The sequence below is a fragment of the Schistocerca serialis genome, chromosome 9 (assembly GCF_023864345.2).
Source record: "Schistocerca serialis cubense isolate TAMUIC-IGC-003099 chromosome 9, iqSchSeri2.2, whole genome shotgun sequence".
NCBI classification, from domain to species: domain Eukaryota; kingdom Metazoa; phylum Arthropoda; class Insecta; order Orthoptera; family Acrididae; genus Schistocerca; species Schistocerca serialis.
The window spans coordinates 491,078,746-491,095,694 of record NC_064646.1 but is presented as its reverse complement, the minus strand read 5'-3'; the positions used below and the strand labels follow the sequence as shown (position 1 = coordinate 491,095,694).

Sequence of the window (16,949 nt, the reverse complement as noted above, 5' to 3'; positions counted from 1 at the left end):
CTCTCTCTCTCTCTCTCTCTCTCTCTCTCTCTCTCCCCCCCCCCCCCCCCTTTTTTTTGGCAGTGGTGAGGAACATTTCAGTTTTAATTACAATGTCTATCTTTGTGCCTTTAAAATATCAGTAATTTCAAAAGAAATCAATATTATTTGTGGCTTGGCACTGTTACAGGTGGCCTCAGAGTTCCATATCACAACCTATTAGGCACAACCAAAGCTCCATGCAGTCTGGGTGATATTCAGGTGTTTGCACCATATTCATTACTTTATAAGCATATATCATATAGCACATGTGACTCATTAATGGCTCCACATGAGCAAGATGCAAGTTAGAATACAATTTTTTCTTCGATAGCAGTTACAAGGGTGTGGCAGTACTTAGTACCACGTCATTCCACTGCACAAGAAGCACCAGCAGCATTGCCTGACAGAAGCTGTGATACATCCACAGCTCCAGATGTGCAGTGCATTCATGTGAGCAGCCCTGCAGTCAAATATTATTCAAGCCTGGCATACTACAGAAAGGTGAAGTGTGGTAATTTTACATTCAACTTTTCGCGTGTTTGTGTGTGGTTGGCAACAATGACATGACTTATTTAGATACACTTTAACAACTTGCTTTAAATGCTTAACATTGTAAAAAATACTTGGATGTAACAATTTGTGGGGATACAGCTTGGAATCTTCACACAGGTAAACCAAGTGGCACACTTTGGTTTTCTGGGACAATACTGGCAAATTGTAGTCAGGCCACAAAGAAGATTGCTTATGTATCACTTCTGTGTCCCATCCTACAATACTGCTCAAGTGTGTGGGATCCATATGTAGTAACATTATAAATGCTAAAGTAACTGTGTCTGCTATGTTTTCATGGCTAATCCCACTGAACTGATTTTGATGAAATTTGGTAGGAGATGGCTTGAACTGTGGGAAAGGACATAGGGTAGTTAAGAAACAAGTTAACCCCTAAGCGAGTGAAGTAGGGAATGGCACTTTTTTTTTTATATTAGTGAACACAAACAACCGTCGTCATCATTTAAGACTGATTATGCCTTTCAGCGTTCAGTCTGGAGCATAACCCCCCTTATACAGTTCCTCCATGTTCCCCTATTCAGTGCTAACATTGGTGCCTCTTCTGATGTTAAACCTATTACTTCAAAATCATTCTTAACCGAATCCAGGTACCTTCTCCTCGGTCTGCCCCGGACTCCTCCTACCCTCTACTGCTGAATCCATGAGTCTCTTGGGTAACCTTGCTTCTCCCATGCGTGTAACATGACCCCACCATCTAAGCCTGTTCGTCCTGACTGCTACATCTATAGAGTTAATTCCCAGTTTTTCTTTGATTTCCTCATTGTGGACACCCTCCTGCCATTGTTCCCATCTACTAGTACCTGCAATCATCCTAGCTACTTTCATATCCGTAACCTCAACCTTGTTGATTACCATATTTACTCGAATCTAAGCCGCACTCGAATCTAAGCCGCACCTGAAAAATGAGACTTGAAGTCAAGGACAAAAAATTTTCCCGAATCTAAGCCGCACCTGAAATTTGAGACTCGAAATTCAAGGGGAGAGAAAAGTTTTAGGCCGCACCTCCAAATCGAAACAAAGTTGGTCCATTGTAATACGAGACACAATTTAGGTCGAATGAATGACGATACAACTAGCTACAGTAGTTTGGTTCGAGTCGTAAGCTTAGCAGTTAAGCTTTACCAGGTAGCCAGCCATTGCTATGCGTCAGGGGCTCCGTCCGTATTTATACGGGTACCCTTCCTTTTTCAGGTGCTTCGTTTGGTTTGAATTGATTGCTTATTTTTCTTTGATCTGATAGGTGTCGTTCTCTGTTATAGGTGTTTACGTCACTCTAAGCTAAAAATGTATTATTGTACTGTGTCATGCATTGTTTGTCGCATTCTGTTAATGAGTTTCTACGGCCTGTCGCCGCCCGCCGCATGGCTTGCTGTTGTGCGCGCTACCGCGCCTTTTTTTTTTTTTTTTTTAAAAAAAAGAGGGATCGTCTTATTAGCGAAACAATGGCAAGAGACTGCTATTTGTTGTTACTTACACTGCTGCTTTATTTGATAAAGATCAACAAGAACCAAATAATAGACTGCGTATGATAGAAGTTGTTCTGAACGAGAGTTTAGCGAAAATTTTTCTCCGTTTGAAAATCTTTGTAGACGCCTCTTTAGTACATTACATTCTGCACAGAAATTAGAGTCATCGTAGATTTAAAAACTAGTCAATTGCCGTGCTTCATTTCTGACTGTATTATTATTAGGCATAAGAATAATACGAATATAAACATGACATGATATGTATATTCTTCTGTGTTTGCTGTTGTCTCACTCTAGTTTCGTAGTTTATTAGGCAGACAGGATTTAAATGAGATTGCAGCAAACACGAAAGAATACATCGTATTATTCTTATGGTGAAGAGAATACTGCATGTGATTCACAATTTGTAAAATTACTATTAGCGACGATCTCTTCTCACAGGTAGTCAGGTAGGAAAAAAATTCAGAACGTAGCGTTGGCCATATTGATAAACATCCAAAACAGTCTTTCCAGTCGGATTTTCGTAGTATATTGGTGAAATGCTGCTACATTCGAAGATGAACAATACGTAATTTGTATTTACTTCGTTGTATAATGTATGAAAAATGCAGTGGTCGAAACTCGGGGCAGAGAAAACGTTCGTCTTCCACCTCTTTTTTTAAAATTTATTTACTGATGCAGAGGATTTGGCGCCAATATTTATCTTTGTGCCTGCAAAGTATGCCTGTATAGCGCTACATATGTTCGACGCCAGAAGTTAGTTGTGGTGGCACCTACCAACATTTTTGAGAACTTCCGCTTTCGTTGCACTCGATTCTAAGCCGCAGGCGGTTTTTTGGATTACAAAAACCGGAAAAAAAGTGCGGCTTAGATTCGAGTAAATACGGTAGGTAACCTGAATCCACCCAGCTTTCGCTCCCATACAACAAAGTTGGTCGAAAGATTGAACGGTGCACAGATAACTTAGTCTTGGTACTGACTTCCTTCTTGCAGAAGAGAGTGGATTGTAGCTGAGTGCTCACTGCATTAGCTTTGCTACACCTCGCTTCCAGTTCTTTCACTATGTTGCCATCCTGTGAGAATATGCATCCTAAGTACTTGAAACTGTCCACCTGTTCTAACTTTGTTCCTCCTATTTGGCACTCAATCTGTTTATATTTCTTTCCCACTGACATTACTTTCGTTTTGGAGATGCTAATCTTCATACCATAGTCCTTACATTTCTGATCTAGCTCTGAAATATTACTTTGCAAACTTTCAATCGAATCTGCCATCACAACTAAGTCATCCGCATATGCAAGACTGCTTATTTTGTGTTCACCTATCTTAATCTCACCCAGCCAGTCTATTGTTTTCAACATATGATCCATAAATAATATGAACAACAGTGGAGACAGGTTGCAGCCTTGTCTTACCCCTGAAACTACTCTGAACCATGAACTCAATTTGCCGTCAACTAACTGCTGCCTGACTATCCATGTAAAGACCTTTAATTGCTTGCAAAAGTTTGCCTCCTATTCCATAATCTTGTAGAACAGACAATAACTTCCTCCTAGGAACCCGGTCATATGCTTTTCTAGATCTATAAAGCATAGATACAATTCCCTGTTCCACTCATAACACTTCTCCATTATTTGCCGTAAGCTAAAGATCTGGTCCTGACAACCTCTAAGAGGCCTAAACCCACACTGATTTTCATCCAATTGCTCCTCAACTAATACTCGCACTTTCCTTTCAACAATACCTGAGAAGATTTTACCCACAACGCTGATTAAAGAGATACCTCTGTAGTTGTTACAATCTTTTCTGTTTCCATGTTTAAAGATTGGTGTGATTACTGCTTTTGTCCAGTCTGATGGAACCTGTTCCAACTCCCAGGCCATTTCAATTATCCTGTGTAGCCATTAAAGACCTGACATTCCACTGTATTTGATGAGTTCCGACTTAATTTCATCCACCCCAGCTGCTTTATTGCACTGCAATCTATTGACCATTTTCTCCACTTCCTCAAATGTGATCCTATTTCCATCATCATTCCTATCCCATTCTACCTCGAAATCTGAAACATTACTGATCGTATTTTCACCTACATTGAGCAACTCTTCAAAACATTCCCTCCATCTGCCCAAGGAATCCACAGGATTCACCAGCAGTTTTCCTGACCTGTCCAAAATACTTGTCATTTCCTTCTTACCTCCCTATCGAAGACCGCTAATTACACTCCAGAATGGTTTTCCAGCAGCTTGACCCATAGTCTCCAACCTGTTTCCAAAGTCTTCCCACGATTTCTTCTTGGATGCTGCAATTATCTGCTTGGCTTTGTTTCTTTCTTCAACATAACTTTCTCTGTCTACCTGGGTTCTGGTATGCAGCCATTTCTGATACGCCTTCTTTTTCCTTTTACAGGTTGCCTTGACTGTATCATTCCACCAAGCTGTTTGCTTCATCCTACTTTTACACACTACTGTTCCAAGACATTCTTTAGCCACTTCTAGTACTGTGTCCCTGTACCTTGTCCATTCCTTTTCCAATGACTGTAATTGACTACATTCAACTAACTGGTACCTTTGTGAAATCGCTGTTATGCACTTATGCCTGATTTCCTTATCCTGAAGTTTCTCCACTCTTATCCTCCTACATATGGACCTGACCTCCTGCACTTTCGGCCTCACAATCCCAATTTCACTGCAGATTAAATAATGATCAGTGTCATCAAAGAATCCCCTGAATACACTTGTGTCCCTCACAGCCTTCCTGAATTCTTGACCTGTTATTATATAGTCAATGACAGATCTGGTTCCCCTGCCTTCCCAAGTACACCGGTAAATGTTCTTATGTTTAAAAAAGGAGTTTGTGATTACTAAGCCCATACTGGCACAGAAACCCAAGAGTTGTTTCCCGTTCCTGTTGGCCTCCATATCCTCTCCAAATTTACCCATAACCTTTTCATACCCTTCTGTTCGATTTCCAATCCTCGCGTTAAAATCACCCATGAGCAGAACACTGTCTTTGTCCTTTACTCTAACAACTACATCACTGAGTGCCTCATAAAAACTATCCATCTTATCTTGATCTGTCCCTTCACAATGCGAATATACTGACACAATCCTAATTTTCTTGCTAGACACTGTCAAATCTATCCACATCAGTCGTGCATTTACATACCTTATTGCAACTACGCTGGGTTCCATTTCTTTCCTGATGTAAAGCCCTACACCCCATTGTGCTATTCCTGCTTTGACTCCTGACAGGTAGACCTTGTATTCTCCCACTTCCTCTTCTTTCTCACCCCTTACCCGAATGTCACTAACAGCTAAAACGTCCAGCCCCATCTTACTTGCAGCCTCTGCCAGCTCTACCTTCTTCCCAGAGTAGCCCCCATTGATATTAATAGCTCCCCATCTCATTACCATTTGTTTGCCAAGTCGTATCTTAGGAGTCCCTGGTTTGTCAGTTAGAGGTGGGACTCCGTCACCTCCAAAGGTCCAAGGCATTTTGCTCTGATTGTTGCCAGCATCATATTTAAAGTACCAGGGAAGCAGGTTGCTAGCCTTACTTGCCCCGAGCCCCATTGGGTTTTACCCCTAATGGCTGACTGACTAACCGGTGGATTTGGTAGTCTTCGCCGTATGAGCACAAAGGTGACCACAACTCAGAATATGTCCGAGATGCCCAGCCTTATTCCAAAGTAACTGGTATCCCGACTGTCGGGACCACTTACTTGGCCACTCATACGTTGCCCGTGGTTCAGTCGTGCATCATGACTACAGGAACCCACACCATGAACCACACAACACAAAACAAACAACATTAAGCAAAATAAAAAAAACGGAAAATCCAGGATTGAATAATGACAATATTATGAAAAGGTAAAAATATTGTCACTAAACCATATTATGTCATTATAAAACTTGCTGTATAACATACATCTAATTCAATAGCATGATGCATATATGCATGCTTTTGCCCACAGCCCTCTGCAAGCAATGCTCAGCAGCAATGCATCATCACAAACTGGGGCAGTTGGAGGGGGGAACGTGGACATGTGAGGACAGCTCAAATTACTGCACAAGCATATATTATAGAATTTTCACTGCATTCTTTCTTTGTCAGATTAATTCTATTAAAAAATTTTGCAAAGTCCATATTTTATTTCAGTGCTCAACTTGATTTCTTGAAAAAGGCATCAATTTTGTAATAGGTAGTACATATTTTTTAATTTTTAATTTTGTATTTAATTTAGCTTTGATAATACAATCACAAATTAAACATTTCAAATTTGGAAAAATAAAAGAGTTTCTGTTACAAAAGCCTCCTATAGAATAGCTATCGTGCTACTCAATGGTGGCCGAATGGCACATTCGGTACTTAAGCTGCCACTGAACTTAGGTCATAAAGAGACACCTAGTTGTAACATCAGTAAAATAGCAACCATGCTAAAGCAATGTAAGCTGCTGGTTTGGGATAGATGTACAATGTCCCCAACAGAGCAATTACAGTGCTTAATTGTCCAATGCAAGATATTACAAGCAACTGAAGTATAACAGGAGAGAGATGGTATTATTGGGTGGCAATTATAGACACACTGCCTGTAACAACTAAAGGCACCTGGCAGATTAAGTAAATGCATGAATAAAGATGTCAACCTTATGGCAGAAAGTTAAAAACTATATTTTAATAACTCGTGTGTTTACAACAGCACAAGACACAGAATCAGGACAGTATGCAACTGGTGCTTATGACATGATTATACATAGGTTGGAACTTAAATAGTGGCAACACTGCTGTGGAGACACTATGCAATGGAATCTACTATTGTCGCTGATAGCACACGTTGCTGACATACCTACCTTACCCCCGAGCAAGTGCACTCTCCCGTCCCATGTCACCAGCACATGCACAATCGAGGGAAAAGCAGTCACTTGTGAGTGAGTGGTCTAACGTAACAGCTTCACTATGTTTTTGAAACAGGAACAACGGAGTTGGATCAAGGTTGAATGTGCCAGAGGTCATACAGCACGACAGTGTCAAGGTCTTCAAGAGGCATGGGAATCGGCATTGCCGTACATAACAGTGGAACGCTGGGTAAAAGCCTCCAACAAAGGTCGGCAAACTGTGGCAGACATGCATCAGGCAGGTTGTCCTAGCGTCTCTGAAGAAGAAGTCATACTGCTGCCACGTTAGTGGACAATGATCGACGACATATGATTTGTGAGCTCGCACACGAAACCGGATTAGCGCATACGACTGTGCTTCACATCCTAAAGGAATGCCTGGGCACGCGAAAAATTGCATCACGATGGGTTCCGCATTACTTGACGGAAATGCAGAAATGGATGCGTTATGACACTGCTCAGACACACTTGGAGCACAATGAGCGCAATGGAGAGGCTTTCTTATGCAGTATCTTAACACTGGAAGGGACATGAGCCACATTGCACGAGCCAAAACTGAAACACCAATCCAACGAATGGCGTCATTATGGGTCACCGCGAAAGTTGAAAGTGCGTCAGAGCCCCAGTCTGGTGAAAGTCATGGTGATTCTCATGTACAGCTGTGATGGTGTTATCCTAACACATTACATTCATCCACGGCAGACCGTCAATGCACAGTATTACTGTTCGTTTTTGAAGCATCACCTACAACCAGCTTTGCGAAAGAAGCGACGACACTTTCTGCGCAACCCACCCACCATTTTGCACAACAATGCATGGGCGCATACAGCGCAAGGTGTGGCTGCTCTGTTCGGTCGATGGGACTGGGAAGTACTGTACACTCTGTACACTCCACCATACTCCCCAGACTTAAGTCCTTGTGGCTTTGATTTGATTCTGAAGATGAAGGAACCACTTCGTGGTATTTGCTTCAGAACTGTTCCAGAGATTCGACAGGCAGTAGACCGCTCCATTCACACCATCAACAGAACAGGCTCTGCTAACAGTATACTACGCCTTCCACATCGCGGCAAAGGGTTCTACACAACACTGGTGACTACTTTGACGGACAGTAACAGGTGCAAACATTTAACTCTTTTGTATCAGTTGTGAATAAATCGTTGCCACTATTTAAGTTCCAACCCTCATATTACAGTAATATTCACAGTACAGAAATGTTGGCAAAAAAGGTTTATCATGAAATGCAAGCGAACATGGGAAATGAAGAATGATTGCGTGAAAAGGCAATTTTGGTACTGACTACTGAATTTGTAGGACAGAGAAATGAAAAAATTATGTCACAAGTAGAAAGAGAAATTATAGAGTATCTCTCTATCAATAATACAAGGGGCACTCAAAAAGAAATGAGCCGGAAGCATAATTACAGAAACCAGTACCTGTATTTTAGAAGTATTGATCCTAGCTGTTCAGACATTTGTCCCACTGTGATACAAGACGGTGAATGGCTGTCTCATAAAATTCCCGGGGCTGCGATGTTAACCAGTTCCACATGTACAGCTGGACGTCACTGCCCACACGAGTGCAGAAAAGGTTATGCTGACGTTGCTCTTTGACGAAGATGCCCCTTCTGATTTACTTCCTACAGCACAGGACAACAGTGAATGCCCAGTGTTACTCGCAAACCTTGACCACCCTTCGCCAAGCGATCAAATCAAAACAACCAAGCAATCTCACATGTGGGGTCATTCTGCTGCACAATAATACAAAGCCTAATATGGCCAACACAGCCACAGCACTTCTGCAGAAATCCAAATGGGAGGTTTTTGGCCACCCTCCATACAGTCCGGACCTCTCTCCCTGTGACTACACCATTTTTGGTCCCCTTAAAAGGGCTCTGAGGGGCAAACAATTCACCTCTTGACGACGATGTCCAGCTGTACGTGCAGAACTGGTTAACATCGCAGTCTCGGGAATTTTATGAGACAGCCATTCACCACCTTGTTTCACAGTGGGACAAGTGTCTCAACAGCCAGGGTCAATACTTCTAACATACAGGTACTCGTTTCTGTAATTATGCCTCCGACTCATTTCTTTTTGAACACCCCTTATATTATGGAAATTGAAGAAGTCACATCATACACTGCAGAGTTTTGTGACTCCCTAGAATTGTCAGAAGTATCTTCTCATCAACTTTGATTAAAAGTTGGTGTTTGGTCCTCTCAATGTGAAATCTTTATGTAACCCAATTGGGTAACAGTACATGCTTACAAATTACACATCAGTGGCAAAATGTTGTTAAAGCTATTATAATTGACAGCACAGCTATAGAAAAAAGTGTTTCAATTCCACAAACCTCAATTATACTTAATTTAAAAGAGTGCAACTGCCACTAAAAATTGCTTTTGGAATGACCACATAGCCCTGGGGCAGTTGCCTTTGTTCATTTAGATAAACCTTGTGACAGGCTCCTATGTATTCAACTCAAAAACTCTTACATGTCCTTGCAAAGGAAGGCACAACTAAAGATGTTTAACTAAAGTTCAACATATGGCAAAATAATAAAAATACTTTCCCTATTTACTCCGTAGTGGCACTACATACATTTATAAATATGTGCATACGTATCTACACCACTATGTACCCAGTTTCCTACTCACTATCACCCATCATAACAAAACTTCTGACAAGCGAGCGCAGCCGCGGGCAACATCTAGGACCAAACAACACTAACTGGAAATAGTGAATGCAGTCAAATTAAATCATACAAAGAATTAGGTTAGGAAATAAGACACGAAGAGTTGTTGATAAGTTTTGCTATTTGGGAGCAATATAACTGATGATGGTTGAAGCAGAAACGATAAAAAATACAGACTGGCAATAGAAAGAAAAAAAATTTCTGCAAAAAACTGAATTCCTTAATATAAATTTAAGAATAATATGTAAACTACAGAAAGGCAACCAGGTGTGTGCGCACGCACACACAACAGAAAACAGTATTCACACTATATTCAAGCTCTTGCTCTTTCTTTCTTTTTTTTTTCTTTTTTTTTTAATTTTTAAAAAGGACAGAAAGAAAGGAGAGAGAGAGAGAGAGAGAGAGAGAGAGAGAGAGAGAGAGAGTACACGCATCTACACAAATAACCACACCTAAATGCCCAAACCAGCAAGACTGACTTGTCATGGGGGTGTGCGCAAGTGAGAGTTCAAAAGTTAGTGTGAATATTGTTTTCTGTTGCATATTTCTACGAGCCACACACCAGTCAGCTGCAGGTGAGTGGCTGCATTTCCTTTATTTTACTTATTATTCGATTCAGGAAGTTCCATTGTTGTTATAAATTTAGGAATAAAAATTTACGTGTTAGGAACTCTTTGCTGAAGGTATTTGTCTGGATTGCAGCCTTTTACAGAAAAGAAATGTGGATGATAAGCAGTTAAGTCAAGAAGAGAACAGAAACTTTTGAAATGTAATGGTATAGAAGATTTCTGTAGAGTAGATGAGCAGATAGAACAACAAATGAGACGTTACTTAAACTGGGTAAAAAATAAATTTAGGGGCTGGTTGAAAGGACACACCATTAGGTATAAAGAAACAGTCAATTCGGTAACAGAGTGAAGTGCAGGTGAAAAAATTATAGGGGAAGCTAATGTTTGAATATAGTAATCAGTTTTAAATAAATGAATGAATGTTGCAGCACTTATGCACAGATGAAGAGGCTTGCACAGGATATACTACTACATTGGAGAGCTGCTTCAAATTCATCTTTGGACTGAGGATCACAATGACAATAGCTCCTACTTACATTACAAAAAAGACAAAGTCCAATGATGTCATAATGAAGACTGCTGTGAAGGAATCATGATCGACATATAACAGATCCAAAAGATTGTCACCAGGAGAGAGAGAAACTGTTCTGAAGCAATTACAGGTTGGCTTGATCAAAGAATAATTGAACCAATTCACCCAAATATGCAAGCCGAGTCATTGTTGTAAGAAAGAAAAATGAGAAGTACTGCATCTGTATACACTATAGAAAATGAAACAAAATTACTATGAATGATCATTACCCAATGTCCTTAATGCAAGTTCTTTTACTTAAAACACAAGATGCCCTAGTGTTTTAAACACAAGACCTCAAAAGAATGCACTCTTTTACACTGATGTTTAAGAGAAGTCCGTATTGCACATTTAATTAGTGACACACTTAGGGTGGTCATAGTTCAAGAAAGGTCTAGTTGGGTTATCAAATTTTCCTACTTTTTTTAATTTTTTTATTTTTTTTATTCTGTCACTGTGTTTTGGGCATTGACTCTAGAGATTATCGTACTTGTTTATATGGACGCTATTATAATGTTAGTGAAGAGTGGGAATGAGGCACTTAAACAGCTTAGTTTAGTGCTGAAAATTGTAACAGAATGGGGCTTGGACATTAATTTTCAAAATGTCAGATCTTGAAGAGATCTGTCCTGTCTCTCTGATACTTTATGCTGTGTGGACAAATTCAACAGTTTTCTGAGAAGATAAAAAACATTCGAAACTTTCCAAAACTAAAATCTCTTGCAGCAATAAAAATGTCCTAGAACTAACATGATATTTTAGAAAGTTCATGTCAAATTACTCTACAATTATCACACCTCTAGTGATTTATTGAGGAATAATAAGGAATACAAGTTTGAAGACAAGCCAAGAAGTGCATTCAACATGCTCAATGATATCCTTTCATTGTATTCAAACAATGGAAACTCTAGGTATCAATATCAGCAATGTAGAAAGAGACGGACTGCTACTTACCGTAAAGAAGATACATTAAGCTGCAGACAGGCACAGTTAAAAGACACTTATACAGAGCTCTCAGCCACAGCATTCATCAGCAAAAGAGAAACACACACGATTCTTACACACAAGCAAGCACAACTCAAGCACACATGACCGCCACCTACAGCATCTCTGGCTGGAATGCAACTACCACTTGGGATGCAAGCAGCAATCTGAAAGGGGTGGATAGGGGAAGAGAGAGTAGTGTACACATGGGAAGAGAGACGAGAGAAACAACAGCGTTCATCTCTCTCCCCACCTGCACACTACTATCCCTTCAGCTTCCTTGCCTCCTTCAGACTGCTGCCTGCATCCCACGTGGTAGTTGCATTCCAGCCAGAGATCCTGGAGGTGGCGGTCATGTGTGCATAAGGTATGCTTCTTATGTGTAAGAATGGTGTGTGTTTCTCTTTTGCTGATGAAGGCTGTGGCCAAAAGTTCTGCCTAAGAGTGAGTCTGCAGCTTAATGTGTCTTCTTTACGGTATGTTTTCATTGCATTCAATTTTAAGAATCTGCAACCTAAGATATGAAACTGAACGATACACAAATGCGATCAAAGAAGGTTTTGAGGTTGGATTACTACAAAAATCTCCCGATGATGAAGAACCTCTTGCAAAGTAAAAGAAAACACCACCATAAAAAGAAAAATACAGCAGTTACAAGCTCAAAGTCTTAGTCACTGTTAAAGCATTAAGTAAACTATGGATGTATTTACAAGAAATTTGGTTTAATATTGTATTGTTCTGTGCTAAATACCATTATCATGAATAAAGACCTGCCATCAAGAGTAACAACATGGGTTTTAAAAAGGAAGAATATTCCACTACCATCAAATACCAATCTGGTTCTAGATTTAAATGTTAATATCTTCACACTGTGTGTAAATGTGTTGTTTAATATTGCAGATGGTCTAATAGGTAGAATCAGAAAAGCTCAAGAGAAGGATGATGATCTGGCAATTCACTATTCAATGTGAAATCATCAAGCTTGTGCACGAGGAAAGATTTAACACTGTGCAGAGAACTGAGCTATGAAAGTTAAAACAAATGATACACACAATGTTTGCCAAGAAGCTGATGATCACGAGGATTCCAGGATTTATGCAACCCTGGCCAAGTTATTTCTTTTATCAGAGTCAGACAACTGATAGAATGACCAAATGTAGGATTCAGATGGGGTATTCAAAGGGTGTCCTGCACCAACAAGACAAGTTACACACCAGAGAAACCAAATAATACTGAAAAGTTTTTGTGTGAATGGTTAAGACAAAAGTTGGGTTGTCATGTTCTTTTATCTCATTTAGCACAACAAGTTTGTAGCTCTGGTAACAACAAACAGTTTGTGTGAACGTCTGAACCATGTGACCTAATAATAACAACACTTTTTGTTAGTTGTTTCACGATGGAGAAATCTTTTCTTATTAGAAAAACTATGCACCATAAAAAATGAGCATCTTTATAACTTTGAAATGAAGTGAGTGCGATATAAACAAGTTTGAGCTTACTTGAGCTGTGATACTATCTTAGCCCCAAGTACTTTATTTATTTATTTATTTATTTTTTTTTTTTTTTTTTGAAAAATATTGAAAACATTGCAACACTATAAAGTCCTAAGTCTAACAATATTACAGTGAAATCTATAACTCAATAATCTGTTTAATCAGATATGCCTTATGGCAGAATCTGTTAATACAAGACGAGAACCTCTTGGCACTAAATTTTTGAAAATGTCCAAACTTGTTTCATCAGTGAGGGACCACGTTTTGTGCAGTGATGAAGAATAAAACTGTCTTGATATCAAATAGCACTGTACAATTGGGACTAACCGAGTGAGGTAGAGCTGCTGTTAAGACAATGGCCTCATATTCGAAAGGATGGAGCTTGCTCAGTCCACCGACCCCGACCTAGTTTTTCCATGATTTTCCTAAGTCACTTCAGGCAGCAGACACTATGGTTCCTTCATCAAGGCGATCAACTGACCTATCTTCTTAAAGCATTCTTACGTATTCTATGTGTATGTATATTCTTGAACTATTTATTTTCGTTGTATCACGATGGCACATTCTATATCTCTGTCACAGGATCCCTGGATGAATAATGAATGAATGAATGAATAAATAAATAAATGAATAAATAAATAAATAAATGTTGATCACACACAAAGCTTTTCATGTGAAGCAATGTATTATCCTGTAAGAGGAAAATAAAATCATGATCCCTGTAGTTCTCTGTTGTAATAAAATTGTTACAATGAGAGGGATACACTTTGTATTGACTATTTTATTACCATCCATCCTTCTTGGTACACACAGTAAAAACAAATTCAATTAATTCTGTGAAATACTGCATCCTTTCCACATATTTGTGGACATCTCAGAAATATTATACCTCTGATAGTTCACAACAAATGGACTTTAGAAAGCAGACAAACTGATGCACATATCCATCTGAGGAGGGGAAACGTGAAAGAGAGACATTTTACTTCCCCCACTGCATCATCTGACAATTAAACAACATTATTTTGACAGGCAATTACCAGCTTAAATATCTTACATTTTTACCACACTAAATCACACTAATTGATGGATATGACAGAATGACTTGCCTCTGAGAAGAGACCAGTGACTGCTTCAGGAATGAAACTGCTCTCTGTCGCTTGAAGCAATCTCAAGAAGTCATCTCGAGAAATGTGACTCCCTGATTCATTCGAGTACAACCCGAATAAAACTGTAATAGGCAAAAAATACATTAGATAGAATCCTTGACTTAAACTGGCTGTTGTACTGCACAAAAATAATAAGGCAATTTATAAAATCAAATGTATGCCACTTTTTGCTCAATACAGTAAAACAGTAAATACCAAATAAAATGGGGATTTGCATCTCAAATGCACCAAACAAAAGCTCACTTAGAAATAACCGGTCTCATTGGACTGGTGCACGATAAAAATAAAAAAATATTTACAATATTACAGGATCTTTCAGGGAATCCCATATAGTTTTTAGCACATAACAACGTATCACTTAGTGGTCTACCAACATCCATTTATTGAATAACTCCAGTAGCAAAATGTATAACACAAAAGAAAATCTAGTACACAAACAGGGGACATAAATGAGAATCACTGAGATACAGCCTATGCTGCTTCCATAAAGCACTGCTTAGCAAATTAAGGGAACTGACATTTGTGTTGGAGTATGCAGTAATTCTAATTCCTCTTAGTGTATATTGAATAACACACATTGAAAGATAAGAGAGATTATGGTGCAGATGAAGCAGCTAATACAAGGGTGAATCGCATATAAACCCAAATTTTGTTTTATTTGCCTATCTGTAAATGAAAAGCAGCGCCACCTCCTCATTGTTGCTTCCGTTTTCAGTGACTGTTTTCCACAGGTATAACGTTGTTGTACTGTTTCTTTAGTCAGAATCGCAGTATCAGAACAAGAAGTTCTATTATACACTGCACAGCACAGTGTAATAAAGTTTCTCACAACAGAGGGTGTAAAACCTGCCAAAATTTTGGAAAGACTGAGCACAGTTTAGGGTCATCACCCCGAAAAAGACCCAAGTGTATGCACGGCACAAACAGTTTTTACGAGAATGAGAAACAGTTGACAATGCACTTCACTTCACCAATATCTCCCAACAATCAGCATGACGGATTTTTTGTTGTAAAGGAGTTCTTCTCATTGATTTTCACCACAAACATCACACTATGAACACTGCATACTACTGCCAACTTTTGGATCAAACATAACGCGCACATCATTAAAAAAAGGACACACATTCCCAATTTGGGATGTGACAGTGCTTCACGACAACACTTGACCACACACAACTGCCTGAACTTGATGAAAAATTCTGGAACTGTTCTGGATCACACTAGAATGCCCTTCCTACAGTCCAGACTTATCACCCTACGATTTTCTTTTGTTTGTATCACTTAACGACACCGTCAGAGGATTACAGTTTTGATGGCAATGGCACAGTCTAAGTGTTTGTGAGCGACTGTCTGCTGTGACAGCCACATGCATTTTATGAACATGGCATCGAGAAACTGCCTGTCTGATGGGAAAAATGTATTTCTCGTTCAGGAGACTACAGAAATATAACTTCTGTATGTATGAATTTTTCTGAAGCTTAAATGCTTGTATAAACTTATTTTAATAATATTAATAATAATCATAATAATAATACTGGTTTATATTTGATTCACCCTCATACTAATATGAAGTACTCTGTGTAATGCACTTTACAATATTATGTAAAACTAATACACAAAAAATTAGAATTATGCTTGTTATAAATGGTTTTCATGCTGACCATCCAACACAGCAACTGTTTCTTGACGAAGGTAATCACTGGAGAGAATCTTATCATTGGTTAACAACAGTACGTTCCCGAAATCTTTGATAAAACTCAATTTTGTGTAAAAAATGGCTTTCTTTAAACATTGGTAAGATAGAGACAATGTACACAGACAGGAGTGAAGTGAATAGCAGTACATGCATAAAGCTAATTTGAGAACATGTAAAAAATTGGAAGTGTGTCGTCATGCTTCAGGAAGGAAAGCGAGATTGGTTGCAGAAGGATAAGCAGAGAGAGAGAGAGAGAGAGAGAGAGAGAGAGAGAGAGAGAGAGAGGGGGGGGGGGGGAGGGGGGAGGGGTGCGGATAATCACTCAAACCACAGGGTGAAAGGAACCTTCCTACTGCAAGTACATGGGGACACACAAAATTTTCTACTTTAAGTGTTCCTATATTCAGTATTAGGAATCGTACCACGTGAAAGTAAATGTAGCCCACCAATTCTGTTCTCTCAATTCAATTTTTTGTTTATATAAAGGCTTTAGATGATTCAAACAGTGAAAAAAATGAAAAAATAACTTTAGACAAGTGCTATCTATGATGATATGCAACTGAGCTCTTATCAATGAAACACTGCTATTTACTACTTACAAGACCTATTTCAATTGATTATTTTTGTCACGGTTTACTAGCCACAAACTACAGCACTGTTTCCAGCAGAAGGAAGGACTAAAAGCATTCATCAGAAAGTATGGTTTGCTGCTTTGGTTAACAGAAGTTGGCATTTTGAATGCAGATTACACTCAATTGTCTCCATCTGTCAACACAATGCTGAGAAAAATTCGCATATACACCAATTCCATGAATTCAGAGTT

The 16,949-nt window shown here is 39.2% G+C and overlaps 1 protein-coding gene across 1 annotated transcript in view; it reads right to left on the bottom strand.

Annotated features, from left to right (window-relative positions):
• The window catches only part of LOC126418980 (ubiquitin carboxyl-terminal hydrolase 32), a 245,455-nt gene that overhangs the window by 211,141 nt on the left and 17,365 nt on the right, over positions 1-16,949 (bottom strand). The window contains exon 4 of the mRNA XM_050086028.1: positions 14,367-14,492. Within this exon, the coding sequence (XP_049941985.1) occupies positions 14,367-14,492 (126 nt within the window). The remainder of the gene's footprint in view (positions 1-14,366; positions 14,493-16,949) is intronic.